Source organism: Odontesthes bonariensis, chromosome 5 (genome assembly GCF_027942865.1).
Source record: "Odontesthes bonariensis isolate fOdoBon6 chromosome 5, fOdoBon6.hap1, whole genome shotgun sequence".
NCBI classification, from domain to species: Eukaryota; Metazoa; Chordata; class Actinopteri; order Atheriniformes; family Atherinopsidae; genus Odontesthes; species Odontesthes bonariensis.
Window position 1 is genome coordinate 13,374,872 of NC_134510.1, and position 22,813 is coordinate 13,397,684.

General features: G+C 42.4%; 1 protein-coding gene across 1 annotated transcript in view; it reads left to right on the forward strand.

The window, feature by feature from the left end:
- Positions 1–22,312, forward strand: part of rspo2 (R-spondin 2) — a 62,676-nt gene extending 40,364 nt beyond the window's left edge. The window contains exon 5 of the mRNA XM_075466569.1: positions 20,845–22,312. Within this exon, the coding sequence (XP_075322684.1) occupies positions 20,845–20,960 (116 nt within the window). The 3' untranslated portion in view covers positions 20,961–22,312. The remainder of the gene's footprint in view (positions 1–20,844) is intronic.
- Positions 22,313–22,813: the final 501 nt, after the last annotated feature.

Consider the following 22,813-nt stretch of genomic DNA (forward strand, 5'->3'; position numbering starts at 1 on the left):
AAACTATGATCCCATGGCACATTAAGTTCTTGAAGCCCAGTCCTGTCAGGATGTCAGGGAAATTCTCCCCATCCCCCCACCCACCTCTGCATGACTTTGACATGTCTGCTTGACCTTTTCCTAGAAACTTTATGACCCTCCTTAATTAAAACTTGGCATTGTTGCACATGGATACGGTCGTCAGTTATCCCAGGCGTCAGTCACTGACGGGAAGATGCTGTTTAGGATCATTTATAAATACATAGAAAAATACTCGGTTCTGAAGAAAACCATCCGCTGACTCCCCATGTCCGTCTTACTTAAAACTACTGCTGCCTGGTCATGTGGTCATTGTAAAGTTCTCAGTACAGTTCCTCATCCAGTGACTGAGTTACATCTCTGGTGGCTACAAACTGTGTGTAAAAGTGTCAATGTATATGCATCGTAGGACTCTCTGGGCTTGTGAAGTGCTGTGGTGGCCAGTTTAATAAAGGCAAATTTCAGACTCAGGCATGTGTTGTTAATTCCCCACTGCTAGTGAAAAATCCCCACTTGGCACAAGCCAGTGAAATGCAACACTCTACAGTTCAAATAAATACAGGGAAAAATGTGAGCCACTGAAGCTAAACAGGAGAAGGAACACTCCGCAGATGCAGGCGTGTCGCATTGATGTCTGACCGACTTGTGTTGTAAAATAATCACTTGTCGTGAGTGATGACAAAGGGTTCTCCAAAAAAGAGGCAAAAGGCAATCTCTGAAAAGGAGGAGATTGGAACGAGTACTTTGAGGCACAGTCCTTAACCACATCGGGTCACCATTCCCTGGACAATTAGGTTGCTGGTGACACACCACTCTCCCTAATCTGAGGCTAAACTTGTTCCTGAATTACACTGAACGCAGCATTTTATGCTGTAATGACAGTGAACGCACGATAGCCTCCCTGGAACACTATCATGCTCCCTCCATAAGACCCCGTATGTTTAGTAGCAGGGCAACAAGCTGACGGCTCCTGCTTTTTCAGTGCAATTAGTGAGTTGTAATTGTTTTAAACATACAAGAGAAAGTGATTGTCAAACATTAGTAATTTAGTATGATGACATTTAAACGACAGCGGTTGGAAATAGCTTTAGTAATGTGTTTGTATCGATTAACTAATTATCCGTGTGCTAAGTACACTAAAGAATGCTATACCCCAGCTCCAGCAAAAAAAAGTAACGTCACTATGACAACCAGTCCGCTGTGGGTTGGGGACCGCTGGTATAAACCATTTCTTTGTCTAAAATGGACTATTTTTCTTCAATGTTTTTATCTTTTATTTAGTGGTGGGCATAGATTAATTTTTTAAATCTAGATTAATCTCACTGAAATCTTGAAATTAATCTAGATTAATCTAGATTAAAATGGCTCATTCAGGGGTCCGACAATCCGCGGGGTTCGCGGAAACAGACGTGTAAACTTTAGTTCCTATCCAAACAATAGTCGTTTAATCCTGAGACTGTTGCAATTGCCGTGTCGAGTGCTTCAATACAATAGTGTAGTAACCCCACGCATACCTTTCTCACTGCAATTAAGTTTTATTTCGGATTTATTTCGGATTTTATTTCGAATTTAGTTTCTTTTTCACAGCTGCCTCTGCTATTCCTGCTCTTCTCAGGTGTACCTAATGTAGTTTTACATCATTTGTAACGTGATGTATATCTTGTATAATAAATTGTAAATAACAAAACGTTTATTCGTGTCCCTGCCCTCACTTTCCTCATGTTTTTTTCCGCGGGGGTGCTGCACAGCCGCGGGGCCTTTAAGAATTGAACATTCTAAATGTGACGTCACGAGCTACCAAAGCTACCAAAGCAAATTCTCAAGCGAAGCTTCTCCAGCGAGGTCGCTCTTGGTGAACACGCAGCATTAGGGCAGACCAGCTTATTCACATGCATGGCTCCAGCAGTTTCTCTAGCTTCGCCAACTTCTCATATTCAGCACTTGTTGGGAGGGCCAGGTGGTGCTGCTGTTGAGATAGCGTTGTGTGCAGTGCGTCTCTGTTGCGCCACACGCGCAGTATCCTCCCTGCGGCCACCATATTAGGAGCGCTGTCTGTTCCAACAGAGCAGATTTTGTCAACTATCCCCCACAGATTAGCGATCTCCATAAACTGCCTAGCACAGGCTTCTGCAAAGTAGCGTTCTTCTGTTTTAATCACACCTAACGGCAGACAAAGTACATCAGCCCACACCCGAGCTAAAATATCAAGGTAAAACTCATCACAGTTTGCTTAGGCCACCTATTTTGACCCAGTTCCCAACCCAACTTTGAGAATAGATTAACGGCGATATTTTTTATATCGCCCGATAAGACTCTCAAATTATCGCAGCACGTTAACGCCGATAACGGCCCACCACTAGAAAAAACGCAATATGTTTTGAATAATCATTTCAAAGCAAATCGGTCTTAAGATTAACTTTTATTTTTATTTTACTAGACACCAGACACAAATGTTTAGGATTAGCATATTATTGAATTGCATAACCAAAGTCTGTAAAGATGCTGTGGATTAAATGGATACAGGAAATAAGAGAAAGCTGAAAGCATTTATGGACTATTCACGGCAATGCTTATTTGATTCAATTCTATACATTAACAAATTGAGATTACATTGAACGTCATTGATAGAACTCGGTCTCCCAGCTTCATCAAAAAGGCACAAAGAGGTACGCGTTATCTTCTTCCTGGCCATCTCTGTCTACAACAATTTAGTCCGGCTATAAAAAATAAAAAAAATTTGAAAGTAAAGCCTAGATTATGTCAAAAAGGGAGGCTTTTTCTTAGCAAATATGATGGTTGCATGAACTGTACCTTATATAAATCAGCATCTCAGATTTTTGGCTATCTGCTAAATCTTTTACAATAAAAATATGCTATTTATCACATAAAATGACTGGAAAACAATCCAGCATTTAATTATCACAGAATAGGCAGCAGTACTAGATGAAAACCATTAAAAATCATTCTAACTTTGTTGCTGTACGACTTGTTTGTGTGCTAGCCGTACGCATTATACCCCTGAGATATTTAAACACACTTCTATCTTCTGGATCCCTGAAGTGCTTGTCTGAAGAGGCTAGAAACAATAAAGAGACTTTATTAATAGCTGCTCCGGCACTATCAGCATTGATAGAGATGGGTTCCACCCTTCTGTCTCACGAGCTGAAGGGAGGAGAGGAGAGGAGGGGAAAGCATTAACACTGCAGCAACCAGCTACTCAGCGCTAATGTTTTCAAGGAACGTCCTACAGAGATTTCCCAGCAACCCCCGTCATCGTATTCACTGGTTTGCAAAACGGTGTGTGTGACAAGTGCGATGCTCCTTTGTGGTTCTGTTTCGCGCTGCCTCTCTATCTGCGTGTTTTCCTCATTTTCTCTCTTGCCACCAATATTCTATGAGCAAAGGCTGCTTTCGCCATGTCAGTCACATTCGGTGTGGTGTAAACAACATGAAGCGTTAAAGTGCTGGAAACTCCCACCCTCAATGTGATCCCTGATTTGGCATTTAAGAGGGTGTAAAGTCCAATACAAGTGCAGCATTACAACACGGTCTCATTTCCAACTGTTTCTACAAATCGGCTTTCAGATTCTAAGACGGTCTTAATGGCAGCAGGCAGGAGTGACATTTGTGTATAGCTCTGCTTGTGAGATTTGTAGGTAAAAGTGGATTTGTTTCGGAGGTGTTTGTGGTGCAGCAGGAGTTCAAGCCCACAGTTAGACCAAACATCAGCAGAAGTTTTACAATACGAAGTTATGAAACAGCAAAAATAATCAAAACTCAAAGGAGATCAGGCTTTCCAGAGCGGTGCGGTGCAATTTATGCTCAAATTGCCTCAAAGACTTTTTGGCTGAACGCAGAAAGACTCAGAGACAATGTGCTGACCTCATGGAAAGAGAGAGGGAAAGCAGAAAGAAGCGAAGACATGAAGAATAAAAGAGAAGAAACATCTAGTGGTTATCGTGGCCGTTGGATCACTGTATGTACCTGAGCTTGCAGGCCTTTGAGGAAGTATTGATCTCATGTGTGTAACCAGAGAAGCCCTTTCTCTGGGGCCAAGCCCTCCATCCCATCAGTCATCCGACTGCAAGTATCCAGCCACCACTGATCCTCTTTGCCATAACTTGTCTGAGCAGTTTGTACTGTAACTGTGATTCTTGCCTCTGTTCCATTCCCACTGCAGCAAAGTTTTCTATTTGAAACCTTGAAAGCTGTTGCTCTGCAGCAGGGCTGTAACAGACGAAAAAAAACACCAACCTAGACTCAGTGCGCCACCTCATCACTCCTCTGCTCTCTGACATCTCAAGACCTGCAACTAATTTGTATGCATTCAACTCTGCTTGGCATCACAGAGAAGTAGGCAGTTTGTTTCTATCACTGCACAAACACCCACTGTGGAGTGCAGGGGACCAAAATAATACCCAGATCAAATCCCAGGAGGATTTGGTAGACTGCTGGGGTTTTTGCCAGGTTCTGTTTGAAGCCAGTCTGCTTTTGCGGTGAATCCACAGTGCTGTGGACCTCCAAGTCCTCACCGTCTGCAAACCATCTGCTCTGAAGTCCCTGCTCCTGTAAAGTGATGCACAGAGCAACAGTGATTGCCTCTGAATCCGCTCTGGAGGAGGCTCAACTGCTTTGTCTGTGGTGCACACAATTTGCAACCCCAAACAATTCCGGTCTCTGGCAGTCCTTGCATATGAGCATGCGGTTTATGCTCATGCATGTGTTTGACCGTGTGGCACACAATTTAGCTGTTTATTACAACTGAGCCAGGAGGTTTTAAGCTCTGGCGAAAGATGCCACTCGCTTCTGAACATTTTAGTTATGCACTCAGCCTGTCCACGTCAGAGTCTGGCCTGTGTATGGGTTGGAAAGTCTGCATTCAAACACATTTCTGGATGCTTCATGTGTCAGATGTAGCCTCTTACTGTCGGGTCTGCTTTTTTTTCTTTCTTCTTTAAACAGATGCAAGCTTCCAATCTGAGCCTAATGGATGGAGCGTGTTCCTCTCGTCTCACGAAGCGGTTTGTTCATGTGTCAGATGTGACCGAGGGAGAGCCCTAACTCTCTGACCAAAATGAATATGGCTGCTGTTATTTTGTCAGAAATCGTCTTCAGAGTGCTCTGCTCAAGCCACCACTCTGAACTCTACTCAATGTCTTTGCGAACAGAGTTTCCTGTTCTGTTCTCCTTTGATTATTACGTAAGGGCTGGTGTGCAGACAACAAGTCCTGCTCTGATTTCTGCCACAGTGGAATGGCAGGTGGTGATTAACGGTGATCTCTGGCCTGGCTAATATCACAGACAATCCGGATCAGTTCTTCCCGCCAGCGGGAGTGGAGCAAGAAGCGCTTTCCCAGGACAGAAGGAGAGCACTAATTGGCAGTCATCCTGTCATAGTGATTATTTGCGCCCCTCACTCCAGCCTATTGTGACTGATGGAGCCACGGCTTAATCTTCATTTAATAAGGCTGCTCCATAGGGGCAGACACAGTAGCTGGTAAGAAGGACTCAGAAGCACTCTGCTTCCTTTGGACCGCATTGATGGCTTGGCTCCGGGCACAAGGTCTGGGTAGGTGTCTGACAGGGCGACGCCCACCTGCTACCACCACCCACCATGTCAACTTTCATTATTCATTAATTTGATTAAATCCAGCCCAAATCTGGTGGTGAAGATGTGAAAGAAAAGACTCCCTGTGCTCTACACTGGACTGTGAAACTGTGATGACAGAGTATTTTGAAAGCTTTGCACTGTGTAAGCATATTTGTTTAGAGGAAGACCCATCAACCTGTCATCGACTCGGCCAGTTTTCAGCAACTTACTGCAGATTTCAGTCCTGCCCAACACCGCTGCCACACTCACAAATGAACCCAAGTTCGGATTCAGCTATCCAGTATTTGAAAATATTCATAACTCTGACTATCTGTCCTCTCTCTTATCTGAATATCTGACCTTTATGGTCTCAAACAAAACTTTTGGGTTTGCTTTTCTGCCTCGCGTGTGATCTGCCAGTGTTCAATCTTCCATTTCAAGAGAAAGTCATTAGCAGAAGTCTCTGAGACTTCTCTGTCCCGGGAACATTCCTTATTTGGGGGAGCGAGGGGGGAGTTTGGGATGCTGGAAGCCAGTGGAAGGTGGGGTGGAGTGTGGGCGGAGGGGGTAAGGGGGGAGTTCTCTGATTAGCTTCCCACAAAGTACCCCTGCTCTCTGACCAAAATAAATATGACTGCTGTCATTTTGTCAGCAACTGTCTTCAGAGAGCAATATTTGAAACACCCCATGATCCTGCTGGCTTTTATATGGAGAATCCATCGTCATACCACAGGCATGAGCCATAAACATATGGAGGCCTTTCAAAGACCATGGGGTGGAGGGAGGTGGAAGAGGAGGGGTCAGCGGCACTCACCAGGGCTCCATACTCCACGTTATTGTCATCTGGTCTTTTCCAAGCAGGAAGAAAGAGGAGGGGTGTGAGCAAAGGTTTTTTTTCACACTCTGTGGAGTTTTGCTGAACTGCCGTTTGTAGGGCTCATGTACGCAAATTAGATACAGACGCCGATATTATTGCTATTCTTTGCTGGTCTCAAATCCACCTAGAGTATCTTTTGTTGCTGAGTAGTTGTTTGACAACCAGAAACGGTGTGAATGTTTGTAGTCATCTGCGACGACTACTAAGCAATGATTACTTAAAGCAATCGTCGCAAAGTTTAAAGTCCTGGAAATACATGCTGACAGTGTTCCGAGTCTTGCGAGGCTGCAATCTTATGAGACATGACAGCTCCATCATAAATAGACGGACAGTACGCAAACAAACAAAGTGCACAAAAAGTAGAAAAGAAGAAGGCAAACAAGACACTACACTGAAGTGGAATGTTTTCTTGTGTCCATGCCCACAAACGGGAGTTATTTCCCCCCACTGTGCAGTATGTGGGCTGATACTGCCTATGACACGGTCGGGGCCTAAAGCGAACCTTCAGTGAATGCAGCCTCCACGGGTAGATGAAGCGGTTACTCCCTGTGATTTCTTTACAGCAGTTGCAGCACACTCTGTCTTTACAAGTACGGATGGCAGCAGCTTGTTTTGACATCTTTGAAGTAGGGCTCTAGTTTTTATGAAATATGTGGCTCCAGATGCCCACTTTTGATAACGATGGAGGTTTGCCTCTGACTATATTTCTTGATTATTTATTTATTTATACATTTATACATGCATATATATATACATACATATATATAAATATGTATGTATATATCGCTTTACATTCAATGGCTGATTGGTTTTAAAAGAACCGCTTCTGGGGTGGCAATCTGTAAAGCTGCTAATGAAACCTACTCACCTTTTTAAAGAAAAGGTCATTCGGTCAGATGTGGAGTGTACATTTACGATGCGAATGCGGTTTTTCAAGGCTTTCTCACCCTGAAATTTGCAGCAAACATGAGGCTGTGTACTTCATTGTTTGTTTAGGGCAGAAAATTTGATCAATTTAACAACAGCACATACAGGCATACAGTATCAACTGTTCTCCACTTCCTTTCAGTTTTAGATTATCAACTGCCCGTATTGGGCTAACCTCACGTTTTAAGAAGGCCCTTGTATCTGAGGTTTTCACCTCATCTTTAGATAACCCGAGGTGGTTCAAATGGGATCTGTCTGATTGTGCCGAATCCCACCACCTCCCTTTTCTGTCTGCCAGACCTCCAGTCGGTTTCTGCTGCCAGCTCTCCTGTGGGCCTGCAGACTCTTTCATCTCCACATCAACAACACACCAGACGGATGAGGATGCACGCGCACACAGACATCCACACAAACCGAGTGTGAGAAACGTGTAATAGACACCGACAAATAGTTAAACAGACCTCACAGGCAGAAGAAGTCACCACATCATCTACTCTTTTCCTCAGCCCTATTTCCATTCTCCTTTCCTGCCTCGCACTCGAATGACACGTTCTTTCTCGCGTATCACATATCACTGTGCATGGCAGGGAGAACAATGTGCGTGCCACAGTGGAGGATGAGTACGCGTGGCGCGCATCATTTGAAGCAGCACTGCCGGCACTGAAGTCTTCCCTCTCCAGTGGTCTGGCTGGAGGAGAAAAGAAGGAAGGCGTTGAGTCAAACAGGGGAGCCTGAAAACATCTGGTGAACAGTTGCACTGGTTCAGACATCAGGAGCTCCTCTCCACTCCACTTTCCAACAGCCTTCCCTATACTTCTCCATCTCTGGTTTGTGTCTTTATAGAGACATCACAGGTTTACTCTTAACTCTCAACCATAAGTATTCAAAACGATTCAAGTAATAGCGCTGAGTAATTTTAAACCTATTAATTCAGTTCTATACTTGCTTATTTAGTTTTACACTTATTTTAATCTTCTTTCTGCATGATCCACTGGAGAAATGTAGTTTATTTGTACACTGTTGACAATAAATGCACTGAATTGAATTTTGATTACAGCAAGCAATTCAAAGATAAGCTGTGGCTTCTGACCCACTCATAGCAATGAGCGTGGACCCAGTGTGTAGACATACAGACACAACAAAGATTCAAGTATAGGCCTGCTGGCCCTCGTCTGCCTGGGTGTTTTTCGTGCACTAACAGTGACAAATACAGGAGGTGTAGATTAAAAGCACTGCCATTACAGTGGTAAGTAGAGACTAGGGCTAACTCACCAGGGAGCACTGCACTCTCATCAACACACACAAAAAAATCCCAACACAAAGTGATGTCATAGGTTCGCAATGTTAGTGGCCCTAACATGTTTTGTCACAACTGGCTTCTTAAAGCCTACTGGGGGAAAACACAACCCTGAACATTGCTATGTCACTGAAGTTGCATTGGCTGCTACATTGGCAAACATTACCCATTTAGTCGTTTTCATATACGCCATCTTTAACATGCATTTTAAGATTTCGAATGCTCCATCATGGCAGAAAACCCTGGTGAGAACTCAGAGTATGATGGCTTTCCAAAGGAAATCTCAAGACATGATTAACTGGTCAGAGTCATGAAACCCAACCCATTCCAAGTACCGTATCAAATCCCTTCAAACATAATTCCACCTTCCCGCTGGGTGGCATAGTTCAGGACCACGATCCCGACAGGCCTTGAGACAGTTCTTTTGAATTAGCGGGAGCTTGAGTCTCCCTTTGATTTGATTCCCCTCTCCTTCCTACGCTGCATCGCTTAGACATACAGCTGCCATCTGGAGTACACAAACCTCTCCTTGGTGAGGTGAGACCCTGAAATGGCCGTTGAAATTGCACTGTAATCATACACAGCTAAAAACAACATGAAAATGTGTGCCATATGCTTTAAAGCCCTGTGTTTGTGTTCTGGTGAATAGAAGGGGATTATTGACAGGAGTATGACTGGTGCCTTGATAGAGGAGCTGAGCAGGCGGTGACTCTTATTGCCCCTGTCTGTGATCATATCTGTCAGAGCCTCTCAGCTGTCTGTCTGCCTGGTGTATGACAAGTGTTTGATGCAGCACAGGCCTTATAGAGGATCAAGCCCTTCCTGAATTGGCTTTACCTCTGTCCCTGTGCAACAGGCGTTCTGCGAACACATCAAACACATCTACTCCCTTCTCCTCTGCTGTCAACTAATTAACTATTTTTATCAAAAAGCATGTGCAGTACGATGGATCATCACCGGAGACTTAACAAAAGCTACCTTTGAGAGTTAGTTGAACACTCAAAGAAAACAAACAGCATCTGCCCAGCTTGATTCTTTCATCATTGGCCATTGCATGGGGATTGCAGCATGATCCTGATGGCCCCTGTCTCTGTTTTCGTGTCTAAGCCTGTCTGACGTAGCTTGGCTTCTCACTGGTTAGAGGCTGGCCTTACTTTGGGACAGTTGCGCTCCATGTCCATGTCCAAGCATTTCAGGGATTTCCTCCTGAGTTTCGCAGTAAAGGTAAAGAGGCATGAAAGGAACCATGCAGAAATAGGATTTAAAGAGGGAATCAAGCTGGACAATTTCCTATTTTATATCCTCCATCCTTCCCTTACAGACTCACTAAGACCAAGAGGATTCAGACTTAGATTTAAAGAATGAAGAGTGCACACACACATGAATAGACATACTCAGACACACTGATGTAGGACATAGCTGTAAGCATTCATGTTGAAGATACCAACCGCATCAATCACACATGGTCATGGTTTTTGTTTGTGTACCAAGACTGTAAGTGGACTTTGCAGCCATGATGTCATCCACTGGTTTGTAAGCTGCAGTTTTTTAAAACCTTGGAGCTTTTTGAGGCTGGAGAGGGTGGAGCTGAACACTAATCATTGAAAGCTGATTGGACAAAAAAAAAAAAGCATTTCTTTGAGGTCAGTTGAATCATTTTCAGGGCCACCAGCGTACAGATCAGAAGAACTGTCGGAAACAATTTACTGACATAGCATTTCATGAGTAAAGTTGACTTTGTTTTAAGTTTACTTTCCAGTAAACTTTGTGTTGTGTTGACTACAAATCATCTTTGGTAAAGTAAACTGAAAGTTTGTAGTCAACACCTAACAGCTGTCAGTCAGTTGTGCAACTCTTGATTGCTGCCTGACTGAGACAATGTTATCTGTTATTTTAACCAAATTCCTCCTGGCCACTCAGCTGCCCTTTTGGAAGAGCTTCCAGGCAGCTAAGGTAGGCAACTAAACTTCTCCTCCTCCTCCATCCTTATTTTAAGTCTTTCTAGTCCCCGCCACTATGCTGTTGAAACGATTGTGAACCTAAACTGAATCAGTGCAACAGAAATGTTTCTAGATACTGGAGGCGAATGGTGTTTTTTACATAATCCCCCATTGGATTCTTATTCAAGATTATTTAGGTGGCATGTCTCTACTTTACAATGTATCTGGCTCAAGAGAAGACGATCAATCTAGAAAGCATGGTAATGATGCAGCCCCTTATATGAAATTGTTTTTGTGTTGTCCCACAGAGGTGGTTACCCCAGTGTTTTAAGGATCGTAAGGGAAGAACAGATCACTACTTTATTGCATTTCAAAATGAGTTTTTGGCAGCTATATGTACATACTTGTTGGTATTTCCCAATACTTCTTTTTATGTTACACCACACAAGGCTTTTTGGATGTGGACGAATATTGTCTTGGATAACAGGTATGGAGGGGATCACTCATCCAACATGCTAACCCGACATCTAGGAGCAGTTTACACACAGTGGAGGAATAGTGCTTTTAATATGCGGGTCATGAACAGAGCTTTTTCTCTCTCTTTCTTTTTTTTTCAATGAAACAAATTACCTTAGAGATATTGGTTAACCTCCTGTTCTTAGTCTTAGTCTCAATGCTGAGTGTGTTGATTGGCTGGTAATGCCACTGATTGCAGATTATGTTCATGCAGATTAATGCTTGAAAGAAACACTGCTTGCACATGGTTTACACCGTAGATAGTTTGTAGAAACTTTCACCCAGTCTCTCACCATATAACCCCAAAGGCATGTTAAAAGTACAGTACTCTCAGGGCTCCTTCTTGCGTGCCCCTTCACGATTTACTTAATGACTATTTTATTCCCTTTAAAACTTGAGCTCAGGCGCTGTCATGCACAGGGGCTCTTGGTCAAGACTTACAGGCACATGGGAGGTGATCCAGGTAAATCTAAAAGCTGTCCCCTGGGGGAGGTGACCCCCCCCCCCCTTCTCTCTGTTAATTGAAATACATTATACACCAGAGAGCCTGGAATTTCAGATTCCCCTCCACAGAGAAATAATGAATGTTCCAAATATTTGGTTAATGCCAGTGGGAAGGGTTCCCTTCATAACAGGGTGCTTTAAAAATTGCACAGTTAATCCAAGTGAGGTGCTGTTTTTTGCAGACGAGAAGGTTGATGAGGTCTTCTAAGGAGAGCATACCTTATGGGTTCTATTAGTCAGATGATGCCAAGCCTGATTTTCTGTAGAAAGTAAAATGGTAGATGGATGATGTAGAATTATACCAAACTGAACTGCCAAGTCCCCTTTTTATTATCTCTATCCATAGCATAGCAAAGATAATGAATGACTTAGAGTGATAGTACACAATGTTAGTGTGAAGCCATGGAGATGTATATGACAGTCATACCTCACAAGCTTAAGGGTATCTTGTTATCAAGGACTAAACAGAGCAAATAAATCCTTGCTGAATCTTATGTCTGTTTGAAAATAATTCATTTCATAAGCTCAACACAGTGCACTTATCGGAAACTGAGATGGATGACTATCATAACTCTGCAAGACACTTCCTGCTTTATATCACAGCATGTGGGGATTATGGGATGGATCAAAGGCTTGGAGGAGATCTCATCTCACCATAGAAGACATGGAAATGAAAGTGGAGCTCTTTGGCTCTTCTCTGAGTAAAGACAAACAGAGTTCACATCTGCAGTAACTTACCAGCTTGAATGATAAATTTGCTACTGTATATCTCAGCATGCTTCCTGATCTTTGGTTCTGCGGTCACATGTCAAACCACTCCCTGCAGTGCCTTGCCCCTTTGCACACAACAAATAGAAAAACAGACCCACGCCAGCAGCAAGCCCTCAGGAACATCAGCGCGGGGACTCATTTTGATAAGTGCCTAACTTTATATTTTTCTCATCAGAAATCAAACACAACATTAAGCCATTCATTAAAGTCAACTAAAGCTAATTATCCCTAATTTTCCCAAGTGCCCTGAGGGGCAAGAGAGCCCCCATATACTTAGGGCCAGATGTGTCGATGAGTCAGTTGGGAGATAGCAGACCGCAGAGGGGGCTGCTCGCTTCTCTTTGAGTCCTGTGGTTTCAAGGCGCATCAGACTCAGCATGCCGGTCGTGAGGCCTGTTCTCTGCCTGGCTGCTGACATTAAACTCATGACAAAACGAGTCATGTTAAAGCCTCTGTATACAGCGAGGCTCAGTTTTCTGGAAACAAGTCAATAACCATGACGCCTTAAATCGAACTGACAAATGAAGGGTGAGTTAGGTTCTCCACCAACTGGCATATTTTTCCAAGTTTTGCACAGAATGAGTCACATAAACAGGAGGCCTCCATTCAGGTGACCTCTTACTGCTGCAGGGGGCGCCAGTGTGTTTACGCATTTCTGCTCTAAAGCTAAACTACAAGCCTTTTTGGCAGCACCAAGTGGAAGTGGGAAAATTGTAGGAGTTGGCAGGATGTCATAAACCAGAAACCATATTACGTCATGTGATCTAACAATGCTGACCTAGTTTCTTTCTTTTTTTTTTCTGTGTCTGGTACCCCCACCAAACAATTAGGAATAAAGACTGAATTGTTTTACCACTAGGGGTGGGGAAATCTACCTTTCTGTTGTTTTGTTCACTTCGGCTGAGCCATTTACTTATTGCACTTCAAAAGAAGCATCTATGTTGAATGAAGTACTCTAAAATGATTTGAATTAATGGGATACTAATCCTTCTTTTCAGTTTCCTGTCCATGTAAATCGTGCACACTGTGCGCTACGTGTCTTTCAGGAGATTGACTATATATATTTGGAGTTTATATCAGTCTATGCTAACCCTTAGGGATATCAGTGACATACAAGCATGCTAGTGTCAAATCACACACCAAGTTTTCAACTTTGAAATCTGACCCAAGAAATTGTTAAATTGCCTTAATTCAAGAAATTCCTAACTTTCCAGCATTTCTGAAGCACAGCATGAGTGTTTGTGTGTAGGTGCAGTCGAGGAAATAGCATTGGAAAGCCAAAGCTCCCCTTTGAGTCTTTTTGAAATTGGTCTAATTTAACATCTGCCATGGAGGGTTTCTTCTCGATAACCTCCCTATGAGAGCTTGAGCCAGTAGTGGTAACCCAAACAGCACAAGGGAGCAGTTACCATATTGTGAAAAGCAGCAGAGCGTGACTTTGAACTCTGTGTGGACTGATGGAGAAGCAGTTTAATGCTCAGGGTCATCGTCTGTTCTGTAGCCTCCCTGAGCAGGTTGTGGCTGCTTCTCGCTGGTGTGATGGACCATTTCCAGAGGAGGGGGGGGTCTGCACTCGCCATTGAGAGTAATAATCACTGTGTCAGTCATGCATGTTTTGCTGGGACTGCTCCTCTCGGAGACGGTAATCCCAGAGATGGCTTTTCGCTTTAATTTACTGTCAGTAAAACAAGGTATCAAAGAAGCGAGCCGTAAGCTAACCTGCTTTTTTAAATCTCCGGGCAGATCTAAATGAGAAAATAATGAGCGACCTAATCCCAACATTAGCTCTTTAAATCGGAATGTGTATGTTTTAAATCATTTTCGCCGAGCGGCGCGGTGATAGTAAGCAGAGCTCGGGGGAACTGGAAGAAAGACTGAATGAAAGAGTGTCATCCAGAATAACCTTGTTAGGGCTAAGTGACGCTGTGCAGAGAGCCTCTTGTCAGTTGGTTGGCAAGATGAGCTTCTTGTAAATGATTGTCCTCTCTGTCAAAAGCCTGATTTCTTTTTTCCTACTTCTGACGTCTGTGTCTCTGCCACATTCATTTTCTTTTTTAAATACTGGCAATTTTTCTCCATTCGGTCTCGTATTTGTTCGAAATTTCTGTCGTTTTACACGTATACTCATAAGTATCAAGTTCTCCTCGGCCACAAAAGTCAAATCAACCTTCTCCAGTATTTCCTTGCAGACAGACAGCAGTACAAAGCTCCATTATAAGTTAAGGCTTACCTCTGGCCTGCGTCTTAATGAACTGTGGGTCACTTGAGGTCATATTGCTGTGTCGCAACTATAAATCAACTGCAAACTAAGTTCAGTGGTAATATAGGGCAGTGTCAGCGTTCGTAACCTTTTCCCAGACAGAGGAGTTGTCAGTGTGTGAGTAAAGGGAGCACTGGCTGGCTGCAGATCCTTTCCCCTTCACAGCATTATAAATGTATGTGTGAGGAGGCCCTTAATGGCTGCTAATCCAATTTCTGCCACTGAAATCAAATCTCACTGGCGCCAGTAGTTTTCTCCCTCACTCACAAATAATGGCCTCCGCTTTGGCCTGTTTATGAAAGACAAGCCTCCAAAATTTCCAGCTCTACCTTCCTCACGCCCACTAGAATCTTTTTCAACGATGTTAAGATGGTTTTTCTTGTTGTTGTTGCTCTTCCTCCGCCAGCCCCACACATCTTCTCCATGTCACATGAAAATTATTAATTGACCGTCTGTGTCCACTGGAGGGATGGGGGTAACAGGAGAACGAGGGCGCATTTTCAGCAACATAGAATCCCATTTACCGTATGTCTTAATGCCTTCTCGAGGTCAGCCATCGATTTCTCTCAATCCGCAAAGCAGTGGAGATAAGATTAGGCCTTCGACTCCTGCGCTGCCACCGGAGCGTTAGTGCATGAAGGTACTGTGCTGACGGTCGGTGCTTTACTCTGTCTTACTGGGTCGCGGCCTCTCTTATTATATGGTAATATGAGGATGCTCGCACAGTAGCCTGTCGGGCAGCAAAGAAAAATTACTTTTCCTTCTACTGAGTGGAGAAATTTCACAAACTGTAGGGTGACAAAGTAAACATAGCACTGTATTTCAGGGGAATACAACACTTGAGCATATTCTTGAATATGGTCCCTTTTTTCCAAAACAAAGATATTAGTTCTGACACAGATGGAGGGAGCTTTGGCTTTGGCTTCCTTCCCCCTGGATATGGATTTGACTGATTATCTTTCAGTGCATCAGTTGGACAAGCAGTGTTAATGCCATTCCACAAGGACATACTCTATAGTGCAGGCCTAATAATATGATACACCTAATAATGGTAAAATCCTAGCTGGGTCTTTATCATGCAGTCATCTCAATCATTGAAGAGAGCTTCAACCAGCATTGCTGTGACACAAGGAGGGAAGAAGAAAGAGGGAAAGGATTGGGAAGAAAAGGAAAAAAGTCAAGCTAGCTTTGAGAAGTTATTGAGGAACGTCCACCACAGTGCGAGAGAGGAGTTATATTTCTTTGCACTCTAGTTTTGGCCCCTGAAAAGATTGGAAATGACACTAAGTGTTTCTCCAGCTCACATAGGTGATATTGACGCCATGGACATGGAAGCCATGGAAACAGTCATGGACATGCAGGTATAAAGGCCATACATCTCAATCACGTCTAAGCGGATTCATACTGTAAAGACTTTTTACAAAGGTCAGTTCTGACAGCGGTAAACAGCCATCGCACCACAGGCTCAGCCTCTGATTCAGAAAAACAAAAACAGTTTGATTTGCTCTCGAGATCTTTGTTTGTCTTGACATATTTGTTTCACTTACCTTCTCATTTCCAAGTCAAACACAAACGTCAAGCCGCCCTAAATCTATGAAGAGAAACCAAACATTGGTGAACGTGTGGTTTGCTGCAGTGATAGTAAATGCAGGCATAACGGAAAAAAAGTCTGTGAAGAAGGATTGGAATTTACATACAAAAGCCATCCTGCTTTGATTCCAATCATTCAGTGCCAGATACGACGCAAAACAAGGACAGAATATTATGTCAAACCCATAAGTCTTTCAACATAAAATTATCTCTACATGCTCAAGATTTATGAATTTGTTCTTGGTTTTGAGGCAATTGAGCAAATTAAACTGTTTCCTGTGTGAACCCTGGAAATCAGCTTAAGTGATTACATCGGTTTTAAATATGAGATGATGAAAGCTCAGTGTTCACAATGTTTGGTGCCCTGAGGAAAGGCTAAATGGGAGTAGATATGATGGACCATCTCACCACAACTGTATCTGATGCAGGGGGAAGGGGCTTATGTGGGGATTGGTTGCCCTCTAGCTGTCAGCACTGAGACTTGGAATATGAAATATTGTCCTAAATTGCTGTTGAGGTGAGTTTATGTAGTGCCATCAGTTAGTTTTGGGGGCTTTCGACCTAAGCTTTTGTATTTATTTATCGTGCAGCTGTGGAAGAGTGTAATAGCAACAAATCAGTCTCTCCTGAGAGTGCGGTGGCTTATAAAAGTCAGAACATGTCGACATCTGCTAAATGAGAAAAACAAATCTTCTATGTTTTGGAAAAAGTCAGATCGTTTTAAGAATACTGGTACAGAAAAAAAAAAAAGAATACTGGTACAGACTGGATGTCAGGCATCAGCTTACAAAGGGAATTTTGTGTCTGCTGTAAAGGCTCACATACCTTTTTCTGTGTCGCACAGTATAGACCACATGTGGGGTGATGATTTTACTTGTACTTTGTCTTGACAGCTGTCATCGACTCATTGAAGCCACAGGCGAAAAAAGCCCCCTAAACAAAGCTGCCCTACAAAGCAAGCGTTTTTTTGTTTGTTTGTTTGTTTTTTTTTCCGAAAAGGAAATTTTGTGGCTCACTGGATTCTTTCATCTGAATGAACGTCTATGTTATACGTACAGATAACACGCCCCGATTTAAAATGTCTGAAAAACTCATTTCCATAAAAGAAGGATCAGTTGAAGCAAATGTGTTTTGATTGCAAAATGTAGTCATGCATAATTAAGAATTTGTGGTGAATAGCTCTGATGAATAGCGACAACATGTAAGCAAAGGAGACTTGGATGAACATACGGGATAGGAACAGGAACTTAGGAATCTAGACGCTGTTGATGACCAGGACGAGACATTTAAGACGTTTAAGAACTCCGATTTTGCTAGTATATCGCAGTATAGTATATAACCTAACAATCCACTGTGTTGTCCATGCTTTCTGCAACATGCACAGAAATGTGGCTCCTATTCAGCTTCTTTGTAAAAAACATACGTGCCTAGTACCCATGAGTATGAAATGCAGCAATTAATATGACACATAATCGTGTGTGGCCAGCGATGTCCATCCGTCTGTGGTTAGAGAAAGTGTTGTATCCTTTAGTTTGTATTGTCTTGGTATTTTCCCGTGTTGGGTCATACAGCTGTAAGACTTGATGGAGTTGCAGCACGAATTGGAATTTTATATCATGACTCGCACTACCTTGTCTGTGATTTTTACAAGCACCTGGCAAAGGCCGATTGTGCCAAATTTCAGACTTTCAGATAACGTTGAACACCCAACTTTAACTTGTTTTTATGTGCTGGCTCCATTGCTTCACTTGGGTGGCAGGTGAGTCCACAGATTTGTTGTCATTGTAGGGGGAGGCAGGACAGACCACCTTGTTTATCTTTACTTCTCTAAAATTTGTATAAAGTCTAAAATACTTCCAAATGCCGCTTCCTAGCTTATTTGATGTCGCGTTTGTTCCCTTGCGGCATTGCTCGTTAGCTTCTTTCATCTTTGTGGCAATGTAGCAAACAGTTTATTTTAACCAGAGGTCACCAGGGCGTGCATTACGTCAAGCTGATACTAGAGCGCACAACTATTTCTAATGGTCTGTTACATCAGTCTATACAACCTATGTTCCAAAGCACATACAGACTGACATGTTGTAGTTTGCAGGAGCATTACATGACATTCATAGTTTCTGAATGTTCCAACGGAAATTTCAAGAAGAAGCAAGAGCCGTAGCTTACACTGAGAGCCACGGACATTCAACTGAAGGCGATCAGGAAAAACATTTGGGGCTTTGTCCTCATGTTATAGTTAAAACGATGAAAGAAGGGGTGTACATTATGGAACAGAGGGAGTTAAGTTACTGTATAATTGATCCTGTTCAATAACACATCTTTAAAAAGCAGACCAGTGTTGCTATGAAGTCGGCCTGTTTTTCCCTCATGCATGTGTATTTGTTTCTGTACCGTATGTGTGTTTGGTTAGTCCTGGATTAAAGATCTCCTGCCCAGTAAAAACTACTTTTTAACTTAACTCCCACATATTTATTTGTGTTTCAAGCAATTGCTGTAAATGCAGGCCTTTTCTGTTTAAATGCAGCCTGGCGTCCATGGAATGGCCCACGAGGGCTTTGCCTGTTACAGAGGGAGTTTAATGCTGTACCGTGTACTTTATTGCCATCAAATGTAATTCACGTTGAGGTGATTGCACTGAAAGCCGTGTTTACCAGGCACCTAGCAACACTGTTTTGAATGAAAATTACCTCTTTCAAGAGCAATTAGGAAAATGAACCTATAGGCCAAATGCCTTTGAGCTTCAAATTTGATTTAACAAACATTATTGTACAGTAAGTCACGCAAAAAAAAAATCTAAAGTCGAATCAGCTAGGCAAGTGTACAAAGTTCTCTGACAATCTTTTTCAGCTGAAGAGCGTGAGAGTTTGATGGAAGAGATGTGAAATTCTTGTTTTTTTTTTCCCCCAAAGGGTGATTCAAGGAGCTGTGTGCGAGAAACTTTATTGCAATGGATCAGATTGGCAATGCAAAAAAACAAGATTAGATTAATTGCAGGAAATGACTCCAAGATGGTATGATGGTTTGCATGCATCTGCATTATTCATTGGGAGACCTTATTAGCAAAGCAATATCTTTCTTTCTCATGCATGTCAACTTAAAGAGTGATTTTTTTTTCTTTCTTTTTTTTCAAATTTACTTCACAGTGGAGTCCTGAGAATGGGGAAATAGGTCTTTTGTAGGGGTGGTTAAAGGGCCACCGTAATGCTAGCCGATCTGAGAAGGCAATTAGAGATAATGCCACATTTCACACACAGTTACCTATTTCTTGTGAGAGAAAAAGCTTGAACAAGTGCAATAATAAGACCCAGAATGAGGCGGCAAAAGCCTGCATTTGAGACTTTATTTTTCTCCTGTGCCTCCCCCCTCGGCAAACCATAGCATGGGTTGTTTCTCTGTGTTCTAGATCAGGGTCCAGATAGTGTCTCATCATCCAAGCTTTACTCCACTTTTCCCCCCATTAGATTTTCTTTTCCCTTAAATTCCCTCACAATCATTCCCCCCTCACACACGAGCATCTCACACACACACCTCGTTATCTCATTTGTGGCCTTGGCAGCTGGATTGTTGCTTTGTGGTTCAGTAGCCAAAGTTTTCTCTGTCACAGAGAGTCATGGGTGCAGAACTTCCACCACACAAAGTTCCACGAGAGCAGGAAGTCAGTTCCCAGCATGCTTTGCCCATCCCAGTCAAACCTGGGATGGATTAACCTTGGGCAGGGGGACCTTTCCAACTTGGAAAGAGAGTTACGCAACTTCCCACACTTATCTCCCCCATCTATTCCTGTGACAGTGAAAAGTGTTGGCTAAGAAGACATTTGTTTAAAACTGAGGTTTGGTCCTGAACGGTAAAGTGAGCTAAGACCTGATATGCGATATTCCGTCCTTTAAAGTTATTTTTTTTTATTCAAAGAAGACCGTTGCAATGATTCAAGTTTTGTACAACATTGTTTAAAGAAGCCTGAAGTTACGATACAATTTCACTTTTATATTTCCTCAAACTCCTGGTTAGTGCAGTGAAACACAGGCTCAGTTCCTATATTGTGACTTCTTCGACCAAAATAAGTAGAGTACAAGCTGTGGCTCTGTTTTTCCATACTGTTTTAGAGGGAAAAAAAGATTGTTGGTCATCAGACAAATGCTTAAAAAGCAGTCCATTGCACCCAACAGTTTGCTGGATCATCATATTGGTTGGTAGATATGAGAAACTGTCCAGGTTCTGAGTCTGACTGTGTGAATGTAATCATTATACTCACTATACATTTTCACCGTGCACTAAAAGCAAATGAGCTTAGCACAGCATAAAGTAATTGCCAACAGTTTCTTGATAATTAAGCCTGGTTAAATAAAATAGTTTTCTGCACAGATTGTTTTTCGTTCCAAATGAAATACACCATAAATGCTCCACTCGTGAAGGCCTCGGAGAATCTAATCAGATTCCTTAAAGAGTGTGCAAAGACACAAGAGGCTAACAATACAGACCGCATGTCATTGTAAAGCAGTAGGAGGAGTCACAGTAAGAGATTATTAAAACCATCTTCCTTTATTTTTTTCCCAGGTGGTTCAGGGAAGCACCGAACCAAAGAGCCAAAGAAGAAGAACAAGCAGAGGCTGCGGTTTCGGGCTCAGAACCAGCACAGCGACCACTTGGCCTCTGTGCGCTCCAGCCAGTGAGGACTGAAACCAACCAGTGAACAAAGAACCAACGCGAAGCTGCTAGCCGCTGCTGCACCCATATTCTGACTGACAACTATCATGATCCCCACCACCTCCCCACCAGCCTCCCCACCAGCCTCCCAGCCCTCCCCCACCTCCGCTCTGCCCACCAGGACGCAGCCACGCCTCACAAATCCGTCACTCCAAAATAAATATGTGCTGTATAATGAGCGATATCAGTACCATAAACACATGCTCTCCACCCCCTGCCCCACCCCTTGCCTTCTGGACCTTTATAGCTGACATAACTGAACTCATTTCCTGTCATTATCCATGCCATTAACCGTCCAGGGTGACAAAAAGATGGAGGGGCAACCAGAGGTAACATGGAGGTGGGAGAGCTAGTCAGAGGGTGGCGGATAGGTGAGGTAGAGAGTGGGTTGGCAAATTAAACAGCTTGGGGAAGGATGAGAATGTGCTGTGGGATGAAGAAGCAGAGGAGGTTCAGTTGAAGCAAATGATGCTGATGGACTAGAAAATGGCATCTTGAACTAAGAGAGACTGTTTTTTGTTCCTATATTTATGTCAGAACCTACCCTCACCTTCCCCTGGAATGGAGACAGAGTGTTCCCATGTGTGGCCTTTATGTTATGTACATTTTTGAGAGTAATATTAAAGAAATTACCATGCGTAGTTGCAAAATATTTTATTCTCAGCACAAACTGTTTACGTTCAGACCGCTTAATGCTGTAACTGTATAGTGTCGAATAAAACAAACAAAAAAAAAAAAAGATGAGATTTAGTTGTTCGACTAGCATGGCAACAGACTTGTGTACATAGTTGATCTAATTATAAAAGCTTATTACTGTATTTTCAGTATTGACTCGTTCACCGTTCTAAATGTTTTAGAAATATAAAAAAAAGGTTGTAATACAAGCTACAGAATAAAATGATTAAAAACAATTAATAAACTTAGCCACCTCATAGCTATTTCATTTATATGGTATATATATATATTTGATTTATTTATTAATTCAGTTTTGTACTTTATTTTTTTTTTGTTCAGTGAGAACTTTTGCCTCATACTGTTACTCCTATATGCTGAGATATTCTTTGACTTCCTTATAACATTTCATATCTGTAACATGCAGAAAAGGTTTTCATCTGTATTACAAGTGTTGTAGCCTGTTACATTCATTTGACCTCATCTACTGATTTTGATGCTTTAAAGAAGAAGAAGAAGAAAAAAAAACGACTAATGAAACTATGCTTTCACATATTCTAGGTTTATTAATTAGGCTCCAGCTAATGTATGGTCATTGGACTGCATATGTGTACATTGTGTTTTATTAAAACTACATTTCATGTGACTGCATGATAAAGCCTCTCATTATTGTCTGTGGCTATAATATATGTGGCTAAACTCTGAAAATGCCGTATCCTTGTCTCACTTCTGAGTACGATTAAGTGATTTCAAAAGCATTTGGGAAATCCATTATGTCGCACTGCATGACACAACTTCAACCTCCAGCCAAAGGATTGGATATGGTCGATTGGGCTTTAACAGCATGACGGTACTGGTAACGGTTTGTAATTCACAGTGACGTATCCCTGTGAATGTTGCAAAACCAGCACGTGTCGTTGGTGGCTCATCCATGTCCTACATCATACTGTAATTCCCTAATGACTTGTATTTGGCTTTGGCAATTGTCTTTCATCATGCATCACCTAATCTATCAACCTCCTGGTTAGGATAAGCACATGTGTTCACTTTTATGATCTTCAAAGCATCAAATAAACACATAAAAGTTCTCTGTATACTATTTATGTTTAGTATGGGGGCAAGAAGAAAAATGCTTTACTGCAAGTCA